Raw genomic sequence first — 20,845 nt, forward strand, 5'->3', positions numbered from 1 at the left:
GACACTGTTGACATTTGGGGCCTGATGATCCGGGGGAGGGGGTGCAGGCATGCTGCTCAACCCCCCACAGTGCCCAAGAGGGCCCCCACAGACAGTGACCTGGCCCCAGGTGCCAAGGGGATGACCCTGCATTCATTATTTGGGGGGAAAATTCAGTTAGATCCTTAGGGGATCTGGTGTCACAGGGGACACCAGAATAAGTCCCCAATGGTCAGATGGTAAAACCAAGTGACCCAGGGTGACCCCAGCGTCTGTGAGTCACCCCCTCCCACTCAGGGTGTGGATTAAATGTGTCCAGCCTCCTGGGACCTGTCAGGTGCGTATGGAATGTAGACTCCTGGGATCAGCAAAGCCCCTGGGCCCAGGGGTCTCACCTGGGGTGACTCTGCCCCCAAGGGACCCTGGGCCATGTCTGGGGACATCTGTGGTCGTCAAGACTGGAGGAGCTCCTGGCACTGAGTGGGTGGGGCTGGGATTCTGCTCCACTCCCCGCAGTGTCCAGGACAGCCGCCCAGTGTCCCCAGCACTGAGATGGTTTACAGGGACACAGGCCGGAGCTTCCTATCCAGGTCTTGGGACTCTGAGAGCAGAATCCAGAGCCCAGGCTGCCCAGCACCCAGTCACGCGCTTGCGCAGCCCTGCGCGCTGACATGTTCAGCCCCACGAGACCAGTCACTTGCTGCACATGCCTGAGCGCAGTTTTGTGTTGATTTTTTCATATTGCGCTTCGTTCCACAAAGAACCAAGGTGAGCGTTCAGGAAGGGATACAACCCAATAAAAAAATACAAATGGCTTTATAAAATCGAGTACCAGGGAGCCCATATGGCCGCCCGCTGCACTCAGCTTCCTGCCCAGCTTCTCCAGGGGCTCCCCCGAAACTCAGCATCTGGGAGCCTCAGAGCCTTTGGAAGTGACCACCATCCATGATGTCACCGTGCTGTGGACATGCCATAGCGCTTTAATGGGACTGCTGTGCCTTTTACATTTGTTCAGATTTAGTCACATATATAAGCATGTGGTATATATTAATATTATATTGTGTGCATATGAATAAATATGTAACGTATGCATAAAATAACATTTACGTATTTTAAATATATGTTCATATGTATTTTTATATGTATCGTAAATATATATTTAAATATAACTATTAAATAGAATATAAAACAATATATATTAAATATATAAAAGTATATATTTATATGCATATATTACATATTTATATGTATCTTAATGAATATTTAGAATAAATCTTACTAGATGTATCCATAAATATAAGTATACAGTATAGATAGATAATATCGTGTGCATATAAATACATAGGTAATATATGCATATAAATATATTTATATTTATATATAATTATATATAAATATACTAAATATATAAAAATATGTACTTATGTACATATATATTTGTGTGTATATTTACATATTTATATGCATGTATCACCTATGTATTTATATGTACCATATGTACATGTAAGTGTATGTGTCTATGTAAGTTACATATACATTACATGTATATATACCCCCACTTTCGGGCCCACTTGGGGGCCCGCACAGCTGGCGTCAGGCAACCGGTAAGCTCTCCGTTTATCTGCGCCCAGGGCCCAGGGAGGTGACAGTGTGCACCCCCCTCTGGCACATGCCTGTGTAATCTTCTCCCCCTTCGTGTGCGAGAGTCCTTTGACTTGCTTGTACCCAGCAGAATGTGGCAAAGGTGACAATGTCACACCTGTGGGTTAGTTATGTCACGTAAGACTCCAATGCAGCAGGCTTGTAGAAGGAAGTCAGCTGCCACAGTACGAGAGGGTCGGTGCAGGAGGCCACATGGCCAGGACCCCAGAGAGGCCTGTAGGAGCTGAGCGTGACCCCAGACAACAGCCATCAAGAACTTGGGGAACCTAGTCCTGCAGCCTCAGGGAGGTAAATCGTACCAGCAACCTGAGGGGGCTCAGAGGCCGACCCTGCCCTATTTGTGTTTTTGATGAAATGGCAGCCTCCTGGGGCCAGGACCCCAGCTTAGCTGTGTCCCAACTCCTGAACCCCAAATTGGGAGACGTAAAAGGGTGGTGTTTGCAGCCACCATGTTTGTGGTGATTCCTTCCGTACACAGCACAGAAAACGAATGCACTGACCTTGTGGCCCAGCCCGCAGGCTCATGGGAGCTTTGCACACCCCAGGGAGGGCCCTGATGACTGGTGCAGATGAATGAACTCAGAAGGACACCCAGGCTCCCACGACGTGTGAGGGCTGCCAGCAGCTGCTTCTAGTCCCTCTCCCCTCCCGTGCTGCTGGCCTTGGCGATGGTGGGCTCTGCACGTGTCCAGGAGCCACGGTGGCCCTGCAGGAAGGAGCAGAGTCCCAGCGCCCCACGTGCAGGCTGTGGGAGCTCTCAGCCCCCGGGCCTGTTTGTTTGCATTGCTGGCTTCCGGCACCACCCAGACCGCATGCCTGCACGTCACCCAGGGCCACCCGGCATCGAGCTTTGAAACTCAGTCTCCAAGGCCGCCAGGCCCCGGACCCCTTCTCTGGGAACACGTATGTATGCGACATGTATCTGTGTGTGTGTGTGTGCGCGCGTGTGCATGCGTGCATGAGGGTGGCGTCCCTGCTCCTGGTTTGTTCCTCCCCCGGCGGCCTTCCAGATTGGTGCTCAAGGACGGCCAAAAAAAAAAATTGCAAAAGACAAAGGCCAACCAGCATTTTTTCCCTGGTTCCTGACAGCTCAGAGACAACAGTTGTTGTCCCCACAAACAAGGGCTCCCACCCGTGGGGTCTCCTGCAGGGCTGTAGGAGGAGCCACCAGCCCCACCTAATAGGTGAGGGGACTAAGGCTCAGGTTCCAGTGGTGCTTAGAACTGGTAAGGGTGTGGGGAAATGGGGACCCTTGAGCATGGCTGGTGGGGATGGAAAATGGGGCAACCACTGTGGGAAACAGGACTGTGGGATCTCAAACACCTCAAAATCGAATCATGTGACCCAGCAAGTCTGCCTGTGGTTATTTCTTCCAGCAGGGACTTCACGGGGTATTTGTACACCCCTGTTCACAGCAGCCGAAAAGCGTGGCCTTCAGCAGGTGGGTGGATTAGGAAAACGCGATCCAGCCGTGCAGGGCAACAGTATTCAGCGTTAAAAAGCGGGAAGTCCTGGCACCTGCTACAGTGGGATGGCCCCTGAGGGCATGATGCTCAGTGAGATCAACCAGCCACACAAGGACAAACACTGTGACCGCACGCACAGGAGGTCCCCGAGGAGTCAGATTCAGAGACAGAGAGTAGATGGTGGGGCCAGGGCTGGGGGAGGGGCGGGGAGTGAGTGTTTAATGGGGACAGGGTGTCAGTTTGGGGAGATGGAAAGTTCTGGAGATGATGGTGGGGATGGCAGCACAATAATGTGAATGTGCTTCATGCCACTGATCTGCACTTAGAAATGGTTACAATGGTAAAGTTCATGTTATATGCATTTTACTACAATTAAAATTTTTTTAAATTCAATGATAAAAACGCTGAGCTCTCCTGGTGAGAAAGGTTTAGCTCAGACTCCAGCTCAGCACACATGCCATAGATTCACCGCCCCCCACCTTGTTGAGTGTAAGGGCAGGATGGCAGGGGGGGTGCAGCTAGAGGAGAGACCCCCCAGATCAGGGCGAGGACCACAGTAGGGGGAAGCTGGCTGGGTTTTACCTGGACTCCGCCCAGCACAGGTGTGTCATGCTCCTGGCTAGACCCACGCACGAAGGTAAGAAGGAATCATGTCCCATTTGGGGTGTTCCTGGCTCCTCAGGGATACAGAATTCAGGGCCACGGCCCCTCTTAGCAACTGGTCTCGACCACCCATAGTCTGTCGTATTCACATAGTTTTTCTGGCTTCTTCCAGACTGAATTTCATCAGATCCCTCAGACAAAATGAGGGAGGTAAATACCAGTCCTGTGTTTAGATGGTTCTCTACAGAGAATAAAAAAGCGATTTGACCAGGGGCATGCAGATGAGGAGGGACAGGGCACACACAGAAAGGTGTTGTGTCTTCCGGTCACTTCCCTCTGACTAGTGCACCCTCCTCCATCAACGTGTAAACCTGATGGGGGAGAGGTGCTCAGAGCCACGATCCCGCAAGGTACCTGTTAAATTAAGGAAGTCCTTTTGACCCGAATAATCCCTTCCAGGAACTTTACACATCAGTACATAGATCGCCTCATTCTTTTTCACAGCTGCATAATATACATGTATTTTAGGCTTTGCGGAAATGTGTTGGCTTAAAGAGAATGGACTTTCTCTATTTGATTTCTGCTGCCAGACTAGGTAATTGGCAAGAATTTTATTAATTTAAAGACACCCGCAGAAATGACTAGAAAGTGGGTTAGTGGTTGCCAGGGTCCTTGGGCTCAGTCAGTGTTGATGAGCGGACACTGTAGGTGACGATGATGGGGCCTGGTGGGGACAGGATCGTGAAAGGCCACAGAGAGTGACTCAAGACATCCTGGAGAGGCCTGCTTTAAACTCCTTTTCACTGGGAGCCTGTGTCACGTAGCCTCTGTGGTGCTCTCAGAAGCTGGACTCAAAGCCAAAGGCCACTGGGTGGGGCACCAAGTGACGGGGTGGGGGCCCCTCTGTGCTTGGGAGCCAGGCTTTGCTCCTCTTGCTTCAGTGACTTGGAAAAAGGGATGTGTCTGGCGGTGGTCTCACCACTGCTTGAAAGAACCCCTGATTTACCCAATCTCGGCCTACCTCATCCCATCCCCCACAACCCTCCTGTGGTTTATGTGCAAAGGGGACCCCCTGCCCCCCCAAACCTCAACATGTGCCTGTTCGGGACACTTCACATAAATAGAGTCACACACTGTGTGGCCTTGTGTGTCTGGCTTCTCTCACGAGCACCGTGTGTTCAAGGTCCATCCACGTTGTGGCGAGTGTCACACCTCCCTCCTTTTCACAGCCGAGTAACACTCCTGTGTGTGCATATGCACCACATTTTATTTATTTACTCACCAGTTGTTGAACACTTGGTTGGTTTAACTTTTGCCTGTTGTGCACCTTGCTGTGTGGACATTAGTGCACCTGTTTCTATGTGGACGTGTGTTGTCACTTCTCTTGTACTTGTACCTAGCTGTGGAATTGCTGTGTCACAGGGTAACTCCATTTTAACCTTTGAGAAGCTGCCATTGCTTAGCTTCAGAGGCTGTTCATTTCTGTGTAGCTCAGGGTCCTGCAAACTGCAGCCAGGCAGTTGAATCTGGCCCTCTGCCTGTTGCTGCAAATAAAGTTTTATCGGCACACAGCACACCCATTGCATGAAGTTAATGGTGGCTCTGGCACAACTGAGTTGAGTTTTTGCAACAGAGACCATGTGGTCCACAAAAGCAAAAATATTTACTATCTGGCCTTTTACAGAAAAAAAGTGTTTGTTACTTAGCACTTATATCACATGCTTTAATTGTTTCTGCATGTTAAGAATCCCTCCCTGTCCCTTCTTCCCCTGCACAGAAAACTCCCTAAGGGCAGGACTTTGATCTTTTATTTCTTTGTTTCCTACTGTCATTAAATGGCTGTATTACCCCACCCTCACCATCCAGGAGTGCTGAACTCATTGAACTTCTGGGCCTGGCTTTCCTGTGGGGTGCTGGGCTGGCCTCATGTGGGGACCCACCCTTGGCTGTCCAGTGGGGTCACCTGGGACCTCTCCAACAGGCCACACCCAGACCAATTACATCACATTCTCCTGCACGATGTGGTAGCTTTTGTGTGCTTTGCAGCACTCCCCCAGGTGATTCCAAGGTTGAGGAAGCCTGGGCTGCCTGGTTCCCAATCCCACATGTCTATAATTCTTATGGATTTAGTCCTGGATGGAGGAGCCCCAGACCTCCCCCCATGCAAACAGTCAGATTTGTTGAGCCCTATGAGATGCAGACCTCGTGCTTGGTGCAGGTGGTTAGGTACATTTTCTGAGCCTGTGAGTCGAACAGCAAGAAAGGAACCCTTCTCACTCAGGTTCCGCTTTGTCACAGCTACAGGTACACACCTACAGCTAACTCTTTTTTTTTTAATGACCAGTGTATTTATTTCCTGGGATGGCCATGACAAATGACCACATACTTGGTGGCTTCAAACAGAATCTATCCTCCCATGGTTCTGGGACCACAAGTCCGAGATCAAGGTGTCCCAGAGTCATTCTCTCCCAAGGTCCCAGGGTTGGGTGCTTCCTGCCTCTCCCAGCTTCTCTTCTGGGAGCTCCAGGCATCCCTGGGCTTGTGGCCACATTTCTCCAGCTTCTGCCTCCATCTTCACGTGGCCCCTCCCCGCATGTCTGAGTCTCAGTGTCCCACTCCTTTCTCTTATAGACACCTGTCATGGGGTCTAGGACCCGCCCTAATCCAGCACGAGTGCAGCTCTCGACTCTAGGCATCATGTATCTGCAAAGACCCTTTCTCCAAATTAGGCCACGGGCTGAGCTTCCTGGAGAGTATCTGAGGGACTGTGTCCAACCCACTACAACCAACAGACATTACCTTTGTTTAGCTGGACACAAGACAGTCCTTCCCGTCATTGTCACTCCCACTTGGTGACCTCTCCTTTTATTCCTTCCTCTTTGTGTTTGCACTTGTGTCAGAGTCTCAAATTCATGTGGGACCAGGGCGGGGTGAGAGGGTCAGCAGGAACGTTAAAACCAGTGCACGGTTGTGTTGCGGCATGTACGCTGTCAGGTCTGTACATTGTATACCTCAGACGTGCACAACAGTGTGCGTCCCCTGTATCTCAATACAAATCAATTTTTTAAAAGTAAGTTGACAGGTTAAAAATTCCTACTGTAAGTGAATACACTGGAGGGGTTCAAAGGTATTAGCTCAACAATCCTAGCACCGTGGTTCTCAATGGAATGGGGCCAAGGGTGGTTCTGCCCCTGAGGACACTGGGTGACATCTGGGAACATCTGTCACACGGGGGGTGCTCCTGGCATCAAGTGGGTAGGGGCCGGGGATGCTGCTCAACCCCCCCACAGTGCCCAGGACAGCCCCACAGAGAGTGGCCTCTCCCAGTGTCCCCCATGCCAAGAGGGGACCCTGTCATAGCTGTTGAAAGTGAGGATAGCTTTCAGCTGAACTAAAATGATGTTTATTTATTGGTCTTTTTTTTTTTTTAATAAAAAATCAGCTGTAGGTGTATCTCCCTGCAGCTGGGACAAGGTGGGACCCCACCCCCACCCCCTAGCTGGGCTGAGGACAGGCAGGGGGTCCGTGGCGTGGCAGCTACTCTGAGTATTTGGGTGCCTGGGTCCTGGCTCCGATTTGAACTCCTTCAAAGCCCCGAGTGGGCGAAGGGTGTGACTGCATGGAGCCAGTTTTGTTCTGAGAAGCAGAAAGCAGAGAGCCTTCTAAGAGAAATGCCTGCAGAGGGGGAATACCCACCGGCTGCCCGGAACAGCTGCTAAAAATCAGACTGCAGCACTTCCGGTTTCATGTACTGCCCAGGACTGCTTCCTCACCGGCAGCTCCTCTCAGGCGTTTCTGAGACTTAAAAAAAAAGCAGATGATCTATTTTGAAACCCTCCTAAGGGAGGCCAGGCTGAGGGCTGCAAGGACAAGGACCCAGGTGAGGGCACCAGAGGTGAAGCAAAGGCCCAGAGCCACTTGTCCTGGGCTCAGGGGCAGCTCTGCATGGTGCCACCAGTGCTTGTAAAGGGACCAAACCAGGACTCCTGTGTTATTCTCTGTGGGGGGCCCTCCGGGGCACTGTGGGGGTTGAGCAGCCTCCCTGACCCCCACCCACTGATGCCAGGAGCACCCCCAGTTGTGACAACCACAGATGTCCTCAGACATGGCCCAGTATCCCCTGGGGGACAGGGTTACCCCAGGAGAGACGGTGACCTAGTGACCTGCCCTTCCACCTATACGCATGTGCACACACGTACACACACACACTTCTGCATATCATGCAAGGCCTTGTTTGTGAAACAGCAGAGTCAAGTACCCAGGGGTTCTGGAATTTTCCTCTCTTCCTTCTAACGGGTGAGCAGGGGAACAGCATGTGTCTGCAGAAGCACTGGGGGCCCTGCCTGGCCAGTTGTGCAAAGCAGTCGGAACACCTTCCTGAGCAGTGCTGTAGAGAAAGAAGAGAAATTAAACTTCTGACCTGTAATAAACACTGAGGAAGCCTGACGTCCCCAGCCCAACCCCGTGTGACCTCAGCCCAGCTGTGTCCCTCACAGCTGCTCCAACATCATAAAATTAGGATAAAATTACGATAATGGACCGACCGAAGATGCCGGCACTGGGGGGCTCTCCACTGCAGCCCCAGAAAGAAAGCCTTTGGCCACGACCTAGGTCCATCAGCCTTTGACCCTCAGAGAGCGCCTACTTCTAACAATTTGGGGTTATTAGCCTGTGGCTATACACAGAGGGCGCCAACAAAATGGAGACACATTTTAAGAAAGGAAAACTATATTTAAATTGTAATCCTCAATACATACCGATACCAGAAAATGAATACAAGTCACGTTTGACTTCTGCAATTACAAGAGGTGGTCAAAGTGGTTACCATCAGTGTCCAGACACTTCTGATGATGGTGAACTACTGCTTGAGCAACACTGACCAAAGTGTCCTCTTGTATACATTTTTTTGGCATCCCAGGTATTATATATTTTATCATTGTTGCCATGAATTGGTGCCTTGCGAAGCTCGAGGCACTGTGCTCATTTCATTTCATCCTCCCAGTGACCCCAAGAATGAGGCAGTGGGGTTCCCACGTTACAGACAGGACATCAAGGTGCAGAGAGCAAGTGGGCAGGCGTCCAGACAGAAGTGAAGAGCCAGGGCTGGCTGCAAATCTCCTCGCTGCACCTCGGCCTGGAAAGACTGATGAGTCCACGCCTCCGAGTCCATGCCACCTAGCTGCCTTCTAGAACCTTACAGGCAGTTCTTCCTTCTCACCCAGACGTCTTATCCTGCAGTCAGCATCTGTACCCTCTTTTCTATTTTCAGGAGCCAAAGTCAGGAGAATCATAATGACAAAAATCAGAGTGATCACCCCAGAGTAGTGACTCAGTCTAGGAGGGGCCTCGGGTGCCTTCAGCAGTGCAGGAAATGTTTTGAGTCTTGCTGCAGGTGACAGGGACACAGGTGCGCACACTTGCAAGTGCACGGAGCTGTACCTGAATGGTCTGTACACGCCTGTGTGCTTGTTACTCTTCAGGCTGTGGCAAAACAAAAGGCATCTGAACCCAACACCTATAGCTTCATGCCTAGGGTGGCCTAAATGCCCGATAATGGGCAGTAATGTCTATAATAGCAATAATAATATAAATTATGATACGTCCATAAAGTATAAGACACAGGCTTAGAAGTCACTCAGTGCAGCGTAGTACCCAGGCTCAATCTCGGACCAGAAAACACATTCTGGGAAACCCGGGGAAATCCAGGTAGAGTGTGACTCATGGAAGGCTCCCGTATTTGTTTCTTCATTTTAACAAGTTGTCAGCCTTAGAGAAAGCTGGGTAAAGGGAACCTGGGGACCCGCTGTGCTCTTTGTGCCACTTTTCTGTCAATCTAAAATTACTACAACATAAAGGTTTGTTTTTCTTTTAAGTCAGATGCTCGAAGAATTTGTGATGGCGTGGGAAAATAAAGTTTGCCTCACAATGTAATGTGAACCAAGAAGAATTGAAAGGCAGGTGATCAAACAGGATATCAGACCTACACGTGTAAAAACGGGTGGGCACGTGTACATGCCTGGAAACAATGAAATGCTGGGGTTGTGGATGATTGTGTGATTTCCAGGTTTTCTAAAATGAAATTGTGTTCCTTTCAGAGTCATGAAGAAGGATAATATATACACTTACATGGATTGATGTAGTTGATTTCTCGTTATTTACAACAAACACTGAATTAGCAGCTATGGAACCACTGCTCATGGGAAAATAGAGTTAGGTTCCTGCCCGCCTCTGGTTGCAACGTTTTAGTTAAGTAGGTGGACACATAACCTTGTGTTACCCTGTTTCTGTTTAGAGACACCTTATTTAATATACGCTGTTGCTTCATTAACATTGAACGCAGGCCAGCCGCGCTATAACTCACACCTAAACTGCGTGAAGAAACTTCTCTGACACATGCATCTTCTCTGGAAGGCACGTCACAGCCTTCTCGGGCTTCGGGACCCTAGACAGCACTTCAGCTCTGCGCTTGGGGGACATTTCAGTTACCCACGAAAAGACGATAATGCAAACAGCATGACCCTAAGTATGGACAAGGACCCAGGTTGAACGGTCTGAGCTGAGAGGAGGCAGTGCAAGGCCTGTGTGCTGGTCATAACTCACATCTCCCACCACTCCACGCGTGACTGGGTGAATTCACAGATTCAGAATCCACGGATCATGAGGGCGGACTCTAACCCCCAGTCTGGTGCCCACACGCAGCACACCCAGTGCAGATTTCTCAGATGCCGGGCGCCCCGGCCTGGCCGTTGTTCTGTGTCCCCGCCAGGCCCAGGGAGCTCCAGTGCTGACCTTCAGCAGGGTTGGGGTCCACAGGCTGCCTGGGGCTGTGGCAGGAGCTCTCCCTGCTCGGTGCCATGTTTCTGTGTGTGTGTGTGTGTGTGTGTGTGTCCCCAGCCCTCCCTTAAGACAGAGTGAGCCTGCCCCCAGGGGACACTGGACAATGTCTGGAGACATCTGTGGTTGTCACACGTGGGGGTGCTCCTGGTATCGAAGGGTAGGGCGGCAGCTTAATCCCCACAGTGCCCAGGACAGCGCCGATGTCAGCAGTGCTAAGGGGGAGAGACCCCTGTTTTAGAGAAAGCCGCCCCCAGTCACCTCCTTCCTGGAGCCTCTGTGACATTCAGGCTGGGCCCTTGGTGAGCCTCAGGGTGAGAGGTCCTGCCTGACTTCAGTCCCCCCATTCCCTGCTTCTGATTCCACTGCACCCCCACCCCTGGCCCACAGCCACTGAGAAAGGCTCAGTGGCCCTCAGCTCTAACCCAGGAGTGGCAGCCGTCGTGTGTCCCTTTGTGTAGGTGGAAAAAAACCCATTGGTTTGTGGAAAGAGCAAATGTTTGCAAAGGAAGAGGGACCGGCTCTCAGAGGCCACAGGGGACTTTCGGAGCCAGAGAGAAACAGCCTCGCTTGCCAGTGGTCCTCGCAGCTCAGGAAGTCTGGCCTAAGTTGGCCCAGGGGCAGGGACTTGTGCTGACCTCCCCAGGGCAAGCCCACAGCAGAATGAGCCCCAAGGACCAGCCTCCCCTAGAACTGGAGGGTGGTCGACTGCCGGTTTTTGAAGTGTGATCCGAGCCAGCAGCTGCAGGGTCCCCTGGGAGTGCAGCTCCAGGCATCTGTCCGGCCCATCTGCACATGCAGACTCCAGCCAGGCCGTAGCCTGGAGCCTCCTGTCCGCAAATAGGAGGCCGTTGTCGCAGCCGGACAGCCCGGGTCACCGCGCCTCTTCCTCCATGCCTCCCCAGGCAGTGCATTCTTAGGGCAGCTGGTGCAGCCTGGAGAGCAGGGTGTAGGCTGGCTTTAGTGTCGGGGTCACCCCAGCAGGTGGACACGGTGGCCTCCAGGATCCCTCATGCTGTTTGCCTCGAGAATCAGGGGGAGTCGCAGCTCCGTCCAGGGTTATCCAGGGTTCCGCTTGGAGCAGCTCCTAAGTGCCGAAGCCCCCCCACCCCCGGGGTCCAATCACGGGGACTTCCTTTCTTTCCTGTTGACCTCCTGGCCCTGGGCGGCCAGCCTCAGATCCCGCGCCTTCCTGCACCCATATACCTGTCACCTCTTCCACACGAGGTTAATTGGTTTGCCCCCGAGTTCACTTTTTCCAGCTCTCCCTATTTTGCCCTGGCACGTGGCTTCCATCAAAGTAAAAAACCAGACATGGAAAAACACCACGCATTACATTCAAGGCTTGGTTCCTGGATACTTTGTTTTTCTCGTGCTGGCGCGTCTGATGGGCTGGACCACAGCTTGGGGTCCCCATGTTCCGAAATGGAATAATACAAGTTTCAGAAGAAAACTTAACTTGTTTTCCCCCCACCCAAAGAAACAGGGTTGTCTTTCTGAGTGGATCAGTCATAAAGAATAAATTGGACTCTTGCCCCCAGTTTCTCTGGAGGACACGTGCCATATTTTTGGCGACAGGAAAGTATTTCTCTGTGAAAACCTGGAGATGGTTAAGTAAAGAAAATTTAACCATGCTTTCTTTCTCTCTCTCTTTTTTTCAACAGAGTAAAGCAGTGCTTCTTGGAAAAAGTAAAAAAGGTATGTAGCATTTTATCTTGACTTCATGCGCTTGGAATCTCTTGTTTTTCAGAAAAAGGAACAAACAGCCACAGCATTCACGCGCACATGACACACTGGGAATTGTGTCACCGTGAAAAGAGCTCTGGGCTCAGAGCCAGGAGACCTGAGTTCAGACCTCAGGTCCGCCTCTGAGCGGCTGTCACGTGTGGGCGGGCTCTTTTCATCTCTGCCACGGAAATAGCATCCTCCCACTTCCCAAGAATGTCACAAAGATTACGGAGGCCACAGATACAGAAACACACGGTGCCGGCGTCCAACTGGGTCTGGGATGTGTGTGCAACCTGGAACCGTGGTGGATTGGGTCACGTGTGCGTTTCCAGTTTGTCCATTTCACATAGATTACCTAATTTGTGGGAGCAGTCCTTCACAGCTCCTCCTCTAACCCTTTCCATTTCCAAAAAACTATCGGTCATGTCCGCTCTCCCTTCCCACCTCAATTACCGCGTCTTCCCTCCTTTTTCTCCATCACCCTGGCTAAGGTTTTGCCAGCGTTGCCGACCTTTTCAAAGAAACCAGCTTCTGCTTTCCTTAACTCTCCTCTCGCTTTTCTAGCCCCCGTTTCGTTTTCTCTGCATCTTTGTCATTTCCTTCCTCCTGCTGGCTCTGGGTTTCGCCTGCTCTTGCCATTCTAGTTCCTTAAGGTGTGAAGTTAGGTGGTGGATGGAGACGTCCTGAACACAGGCATTTACGTTTGTATTCCCATTTTCATGCAAAGTGTTTCCTACTTTCCCTCGGGCCTTCTTCTGGGACCTGTCACTTGTCTAAGAGCATGTTGCCTAATTTCCACCAATTTTGCGATCCATTTGGAAGGGAAAGGGCATTGGGATGCCTTGCTCAGTCAAGGACATTGAGTGGCGGGGTGGCTGGAACTGGCTCCCATCCCAGGCTTATCTCAGGACCTTTGGGGGCTCACTGGTGAGGTGCAGAGAGGGTTGGCTTGGGGGTGTGGGTTCTAAGGAATATTGTAGGCACTGACACACACTGGTCCCCAGCACGCTCCTCCATCACCATCCTGGAGGCTCACCTCCCTCCAGCTTGTACTTCTTGGGTCTCAGTTGCCCCAAGGGTGCCACACTGCTTCGTGCAGCCTGCAAGTGTCTCAGGCAGAACCTGGACTGGGGGAGGAGAGCCGAGCACTCGGCCCAGGCACAGAATTTAGGGAAGGCACCGACCGAAAAACCCATCGTGATAAATTGTATCTTAATGTAGCAATATTTTCTAAAAATCAAAATCAGTGCCAAAAGAAAGGTCACAGTGAAGGTCAAAATTATTTATTTATTTTTTTGTGAAGGGTTTTTGTTTGTTTAATACATCTGAAAAGAATGCATATACAGGGGCGGGCAGGTGGCTCAGTTAGTTAGAGCGCGAGCTCTGAGCAACAGGGCTGCCGGTTCGATTCCCACATGGGCTGGTGAGCTGCGCCTTCCACAACTAAGATTGAAAGGACAACAACTTGACTTGGAAAAAGTCCCCGAAGTACACGCTGGTTTCCCCAATAAAATCTTTAAAAAAAAAAAGAATGCATATACAAAGAATTGAGACATGAGAAAGCATTGGTTCAACACTAATGAATCTATAAGAATTAGGATTTGGGGAACGTGGAGATTACCTAAACATTTTTAAAAATTGGAAACCGCAACCCAAATCAGCTGATAAAATCCCTATTAACACTTATGAAGAGTCTTCATAAGACTCCCCCCGTGACTTTTATTAAACTAGAGAGCCCCAGTTGGCTGCTCTAGAGTTCCTCATGCAAAACAGAACTAAGGGGATCCCCCTGATTGGTCCCCATGTTGTTAAATGTTCTCCCCATCCCCACCCCACCCCTAGCGTCTTAAGGAAGCAGGTCTCCATCCTCCTAACTTGGAAGAGGATGTGAATCACTCCACAGACATCTGTCTCCTAGCACCACCCCCACCCCTCATATACACCAGGTCTTCTGCCGTGTTCTAGGAACACCGTATCTCACACTATCAAGCTGCCCATCTATGCTAAGCATATAAGACAATGACTGACAGGGGGGAAAATGTTTTTTTTAATTACGTGCTCAATCCATTTGGTGCGTTTCAAAAGGTGCAATACTTGTTTTCATTTTATCAGTAAAAGAAGTTAGAAATTAACTTCAAAAAATAAATCAGCAAATGGCTACCAGATTTCCTTGCAAGTCACAGTCACATATATAATGCATCCTAGAAAAGAAGAGGGGCAAGACAGGTTCCACCCGCTTTCATGACTTTCATCAAATACTGGACCTACTCAAGAGTGGAGAGAAAAGGCAACTTTCAAAAAGGAGTATGTCATTAAATGAGGCATTTACTATACTCCTTCCTAAGAGCACCGGGTGGGGAACATGTTTTCTAAACTAGATCTAGGAAGTGGAATGCGCAATCACTCCATCCTCCTCCCCGTAAGGGCTGTCTGATGGTTAATGAATTTTTAAAAAATGACTAAATAAAAACAAACCCCACACACACTCCCCCCGGCCCCCCAAAAAACCCACTAGATGTCCCAGATTACTCTCCAGAGTGGAACCCAGGAGCAGCTTCAATAACGCAAATTACTCTGTTACAGAGTCATCACAAGCATGCCTTGCTTTTAAACAAAAAACAAACAAACAAAAAACTGGAACAACAAAACGAAAACTAGTACTGATCACTTTTCTGACAATACACAATTACCCAAAATTAACTAGTACTGAGGGGGGGAAAGGGGCCATACCTACGGGCCTTGTCTCACACGAGTGCATGAGGGTAGGTGCAGGGCATTTGTCATTATTGCCAAAACAAATTTTAATTTTTAATCTTTAGTTTGATTTAAACATTGCTTTTAGTATGATGCCGACGCCAGATGTGCAGAAAGGACTCTGGAGAGATGCTCATAGCAACACACACCTCTTCTTCGGTTCTGGAGGCTCCGGGGCAGCCAATATTGCTTCGTCAAATACATTCTTTAGGCCTTTCTGGGTGAGCGCAGAGCACTCCACGTACTTGACAGCCTTCAGGTGCCGGGCTCGCTTCTCAGCCGTCTCTGGAGTGATAGGCTTCTGTTTGTTCTTGGCAAGTTTCTCAATAGTAGAGGGGTCATCTCTTAGATCAATTTGGGTTCCAACAAGCAAGAAAGGATTCTTTGGACAGTGGTGAGTTATCTCAGGCACTTTTCTTTCACATTTTCAAATGAGGATGGAGAGACCACTGAAAAATAGACTAGAGAAACATCTGTTTGTGGGTAACTCAGCGGTCGTAATCTGTCGTAATCCTCTTGCCCTGCAGTATCAAAAAGTCCAAGAGTATATGGCTCTCCACCAATCATAACTGTGACTGCGTAGTTGTCAAAAACAGTCGGTACATACTCAGAGGGACATTTGTTCGTTGTATAGGATATCAGGAGACATGTTTTCCCAACGGCACCATCACCCACCACAACACACTTAATTGCATTGCTGAAACCGTTTTCTATCCACTTTAAATACTTCAAATCCGATGATGACCTCAGCTTCTCGCCAGGGCGTTGGCAGCATTGCGCGGGCGAAGGTCAAAATTTTAAATGAAGAGGAGCAGGCTTCACCCTCACCCCAGCCCTATCAGGACCTGTCTCTAACGAAAACTTTATATTGATTCAAAATATGGATGTTTTGCATTCATTCTGACTTTGTATAAAAATGTTGCATGAAAGTCTGAGTTATCCTAGTGGCTGAGCTACAGGTGCCCCTTAGATTTTGCGCCCAAGATGAGTGCCTCACCCCAGCCCAGCCTGACAGTGAAGAGGATGATCTGAAAGGTGGCCGGTTCCCTGGTTACCAGAAGCTGCAGTCTCTGGTCCTTTCATGCTCTCTATCGGTGAAGCACAGATATGCACCCATTTTCCTGACGGGCAGAGCAAGGCTCGGTTGCCTGAAGTCCGATAACAAGCGTGGGGTCCCCTGGGACACACATGTATGCGAAGATGTCAGGAGGGCTAGGCTACCTCTGCCAGGCTCAGGTGTCAGGAGAGCAGGCTCAGCTGCCTGCTGTGGGATTAGGTTCGTGCATGGAACACCTGCCAGCGGAGGGGGGCAGAATGACACAAGCTCCAGCCCCTGACATCAGTTAGCTCCAGTCAGGCTGTGGCTGTGAGTGAGCGCTGAGCGCTGTGGCCCTACTCCCAGGCAGCCCAGCCATGCTGGCTGCTGACCTCTCTCCCCTCTCTTTGTCCCTCCCACTGCGTTCCCCTGTCTACAGACCCCACTCAGTGACTCAGCAGATGCTTACTGGACACCCACTGTGGGCCATGCCAGCTGCTGTGTCTCGTTTCATCCCCATAGGAGCCCCAGGAAGCAGGTTCCCTTATCCCCATCTTACAGGTGAGGAAACTGAGGCCTAGCAGCAGAGAGACTCGGCACAGCTCAGGGACCAGTGGACAGCAGGGCCAGGAATTGAGCTCATTTCTCTCTGACCATGAAGCACCTAGTGTTTTGTATTAGCCAGGTTCTCCAGAGAAACAGAAGTAGAAGGTGTATATACAGAGAAATTTATTTTAAGGAATTGATCACGGAGGTTGGCAAGACCAAAATCTGCAGGGTGGAGACCCAGGAGAGCCAGTGGTGCACTTCAAGTCCAAAGGCCGTCGCTGGAGAATTCCCCCTTGCTCGGGGACTGGGAATTCTGTTCTATTCAGACCTTCACCTGATTGGACGGGGCCCACCAGCATTATGGAGAGCAATCTGCTTTACTCGAGGTCCACTGGTTCAGTTGTCAATCTCATCCAGAAGCACCCTCACGGAAGCATCCAGAACAATGTTTGACCACACAGAAGGCATTCTTTGGCCCAGCCAAGTGGACATGTAAAAGTAACTATCACCTGGCCTCCCAGGCTGCGTGACCACTTGCCCATCTGGACGGTCCCCTCAGAGCCGCCCGTGCCCATGGTCACTTTCCATGGGAGAGTTAGGACTGGGACAGCAGCTGGGTTTTACCATGCCACCACCATCCAGGTGTCAGCCAGGCTGCGTTCTTACCTGGAAGCTCAAATGGAAGAGAACCTGTTGCCAAGCTCCATCAGGGTGTTGGCAGAATTTGTCTCCTTGCTGTGGGACTGTGTGCTTGCCACCTGGCAGCTGGAGGCTGCCATCAGCCACTTGGGGTCTCCCACAGCACCTTGCCAGGTGGGCCTCCTAAACACAGCTGCTTACCTCATGAAGCCGGCTGGCAGAGGTTACATTGCCCAGTTCCGTGCATCCTCCACCCTTCCTGTGTCCTGCTTTCGGCCCAAACTGTCCTTCCCAAGTCCTGCAGAGGCTCTGAGCCACGGGCATCCAGCCCCAAGGCGACCACGGTTCCCCTTTCCAGTGAGCGCCCTGGGAGACCTCAGCCCTTCCGGGGCAGCCCAGGGCTTGGCGGCGTTTCTGCATTAACAAGATGAGGCGTAATAGAATTTGGACGGACGAGAAAAGGGGATGTCAGTGTGAACAGAAACAGACACTCAGTCTCGTTAGCAATTCCATGCGGCTCATTGAAACCTCGTCTCAGGGCAGAGGCTGCTGGGCAGCTGAGATGAATTCACTCTCACAAGGGGTTTTCTGCAAATCCAGAGCGAGCCACGGAGGTCCTGCCGCCGCCTGTGGGCCCCTGGGCATCGGGGCGCTCCCTCCTGGGCTCAGTGCACGGGGATCCTCAGCAAGGGTAGCTGCAGTTGTCCTTCTCTGGAAGGTTCCACAGGAGACCCCAAATGCCATGCTTACCACCACAGAGCTGATATGGATCCTTCACTCCTTGTTCCCATCCTCGGATGAGGACACAGCCCAGCGACACCTTGGTGGTGGCCTTGCGAAGCCCTCTCCGCCTGCACTGGCCAAAATCTGCATCCCAAACCTAGACATTTGCTTCTCTGTTCCCCCCACCCCCACGTTTGAGGGTCAAGTTTCCAGCCAGACACACGTCAGTGGGCACCCAAGTAGGGGTCCCATGCACTTGTCCTCATGCTGTGCTGTAGGGTGGGGCACCCTGACATCTGAGCCCAAAGCCTCCTGTCCACACCTGGGGCACCTGGCGCCCCTGAGTTGGGACCTGCCTGGACACTGAGGGTTCAGGTGAGAGGCAGGAACAGGTGCTGGGAACAGCGTCGGTACACCCAGCTTCTCACTTGACCCCAATGGGACCAAAACAAGGGACACATTTCCCAGGAAACTGGCCCCTAGGCTGGAACATTCCTCAGATTAGGGTCTCTCCCCTTGGCACTGCTGACACGGGAAGGCCCATGTTCTGTGGGGTCATCCCAGGCACTGTGGGAGCTCAGCAGCCTCCCTGGCCCCCACTCACTCAATCCCAGGAGCACCCCCAGTCGTGAGAACCACAGACGTCTCCAGAAATCACCCGGTGTCTCCTATAGGACAGAACCACCCTGGGTGAGAACTCTCTAAACTGTTCAGTTAATCCCATTGCTGGCTGCGTTGTTTTTTATTTTGTTTTTAATTTTTAACATGGGAAATAACCCTACCTACAACTAGCCCTAGGGAAAACCTCTCTGGATCTGTGTCATTCCAGGACTTTCCAACAGCACCACAGGTGGGGTGGGCACCCCTGCAGATGCCATAGACACTCAGTAAGCACTGAGCATTCTGTGATCCAGTATGCTGCATGGGTGGTGACCAGCGACCCAGAGCCCAGAGCAAGAAGCTGCAGCCAATGACCCAGGTCCAGGTCCGTCCTCGAGAGTGTGTGTGCCCCAGGCAGACCATCGGGTGTGGCCACGTGCTCTGCCCTGGGCCGCCTGGTCCTGGAAGCTCTTGTCTTGGGAGCAAGATTGGCGTTGGGGACAGTGGGAATTCCTGGAAGTAGCATCCTTAGTCAGTACCTGCAGTGCTGCCACCAGTCCTTTCCATCCAGGTAGCCCTTTGGTCCCCAGCTTCCTGACCATAGCCCTCAAAGACACCCATGTCCGAATCCCTGGGATCTATGAATGTGTCACCTCACACGGCAGAGGGACTTTGCAGGCAGGTGGGATTAAGTCAGGGCTCCTGAGATGGGGACGACTTTGGATTAGAGGGGGCCTAGTGTCATCACAGGGTCCTCATAAGAGGGAGGCAGGAGGCTCAGAGTCAGAGATGGAACACGCTGCACTGCTGGCTGTGACGATGGAGGAGGGGCCACGAGCCAGGGACGCGGTGCCTCTAGAAGCTGGAAAAGGCCAGGAATGGTTCTCCCGGGGCCTCTGGAAGGACTGGCCCTGCCCTCACCTGCGTTTTAGGACTTCCGACCTCCAGAACTGTCAGAGAATCGATGTGTGGTTTTAAGCCACCCCGTTGGGGTAATTTGTGACAGCAGTCACAAGAAGTGCATACAGTTCCTTAGGAATGTCTATGGAGCAGAAGAGGTTTTAGTGTGGCTTGGTTGTCCACGGACAGCAGGTTAGGGACTTCTCAGAGGAAGTGGCACTTCATGGGGCTTTGCAGGATGTGTAGGAGTTTGTCTGGGCCCAGGCAGAGAAGGACCTGCTTGAGCCAAGGTGTGAAGGCCTGGATCTGCCTTCCTCCCTCCCCAGCCCTCCTGCCCAGTGGCTCCCGAGCTGCTGTGTCACCGGGCTAGGATGACAGCACATTGTCAGTGCCAGGAAGCTGAGAGCAGGAGTGCCGTGAGCCATGCATGCTCAGTGCCCTGGCCCGACCCCATTCCTGGGCTTGCAAACTCTCACATGACTGCATCAGCCCCGGGTGGACAGAAAGAGCCTTTTCTCTTGCCCGCTCATTAGCTGCATCGTCACCCTTCGTCACCGCAGGCTCATTGTCCTCCAGCGCCCACAGCCGCTCATTCCTGCGCTCCAGGCTCCCTGCTGCAGGCAGCATCCGCCTGCCCCGCTGCTGTTTTTCTCTGGCTTCTGGGCACCTCATTCATTCCCTTTTCTCTGGCTCTTTCTAAATATAGCTTCCTGGGGACGGATTTAGCCTGTGCACAAAGGGACCGGTGACAGAGAGAGTCACAAGATGCTGTTCTCCAGTGGGTGTGTGCCTTCTCTTGGGAAGCATCTGCCTCGCAAAGTCCCCATTCGGGTTTTAGGGCCCCGCGATCCTACCAAAAGGGATCGCAGTTATACAGAGGGTCAGAGGCGGCCCTCATGTGGCATTCCCTCCCCATGCTAGCCCACTCGGCCCCTGGCTGTCAGGGGAGTGCGGGTCAAAGAGGTTTTGTGTCTACCTTGTACTGAAGTTCAAATGCCAACGCAGTACCCGCATCTCTCCATGGACCCCCCTCTATGGGGTGGGTCCAGGGGGCCAGCGGACAACCCCATCCCCGCTGCTGGGGACGCATGGAAGCACATGCCCCCCCTAACACCCAGTGTGTGCTATCCACACTGTGTGTATGTTTCTGTACAGTTTAGAGCAGGGTCTCCCCTCAGCACCGCTGACATCGGGGCCACGTCATCTCTGTGGGGGGCCATCCTGGGCACCGTGGGGGGCTGAGCAGCATCCCCAGACCATTAGAAACCCTTCTGCTCCCTTCTTCTCTCTCCCTGCCTTCTTGGCCGCCTGGGACCCATCCTCAGGGCTCCTTGCCCTGTCACTCCCTGTCACTCCCTGTGACCCTCCCCTG

The 20,845-nt window shown here is 51.6% G+C and overlaps 2 protein-coding genes across 3 annotated transcripts in view; one reads left to right on the forward strand and one right to left on the reverse strand.

The window, feature by feature from the left end:
• GNG7 (G protein subunit gamma 7) overlaps positions 1-20,845 on the forward strand; it is a 114,220-nt gene that overhangs the window by 73,143 nt on the left and 20,232 nt on the right. For both annotated transcript variants that reach the window (XM_081076509.1, XM_081076508.1), the window contains one exon: positions 12,209-12,242. The gene's annotated coding sequence lies outside the window, so the exon portion shown is untranslated. The remainder of the gene's footprint in view (positions 1-12,208; positions 12,243-20,845) is intronic.
• On the reverse strand, positions 4,364-20,100 carry LOC308509451 (cell division control protein 42 homolog; the record flags this gene model as incomplete). The annotated part of the gene is given in 5 exon segments (XM_081077412.1): positions 4,364-4,434; positions 13,309-13,394; positions 15,176-15,440; positions 15,443-15,814; positions 19,950-20,100. Coding segments are annotated over 5 exon segments (945 nt in total).

This window comes from Rhinolophus hipposideros (genome assembly GCF_964194185.1).
Source record: "Rhinolophus hipposideros genome assembly, chromosome: 16".
In the NCBI taxonomy this organism is placed as follows: Eukaryota; Metazoa; Chordata; class Mammalia; order Chiroptera; family Rhinolophidae; genus Rhinolophus; species Rhinolophus hipposideros.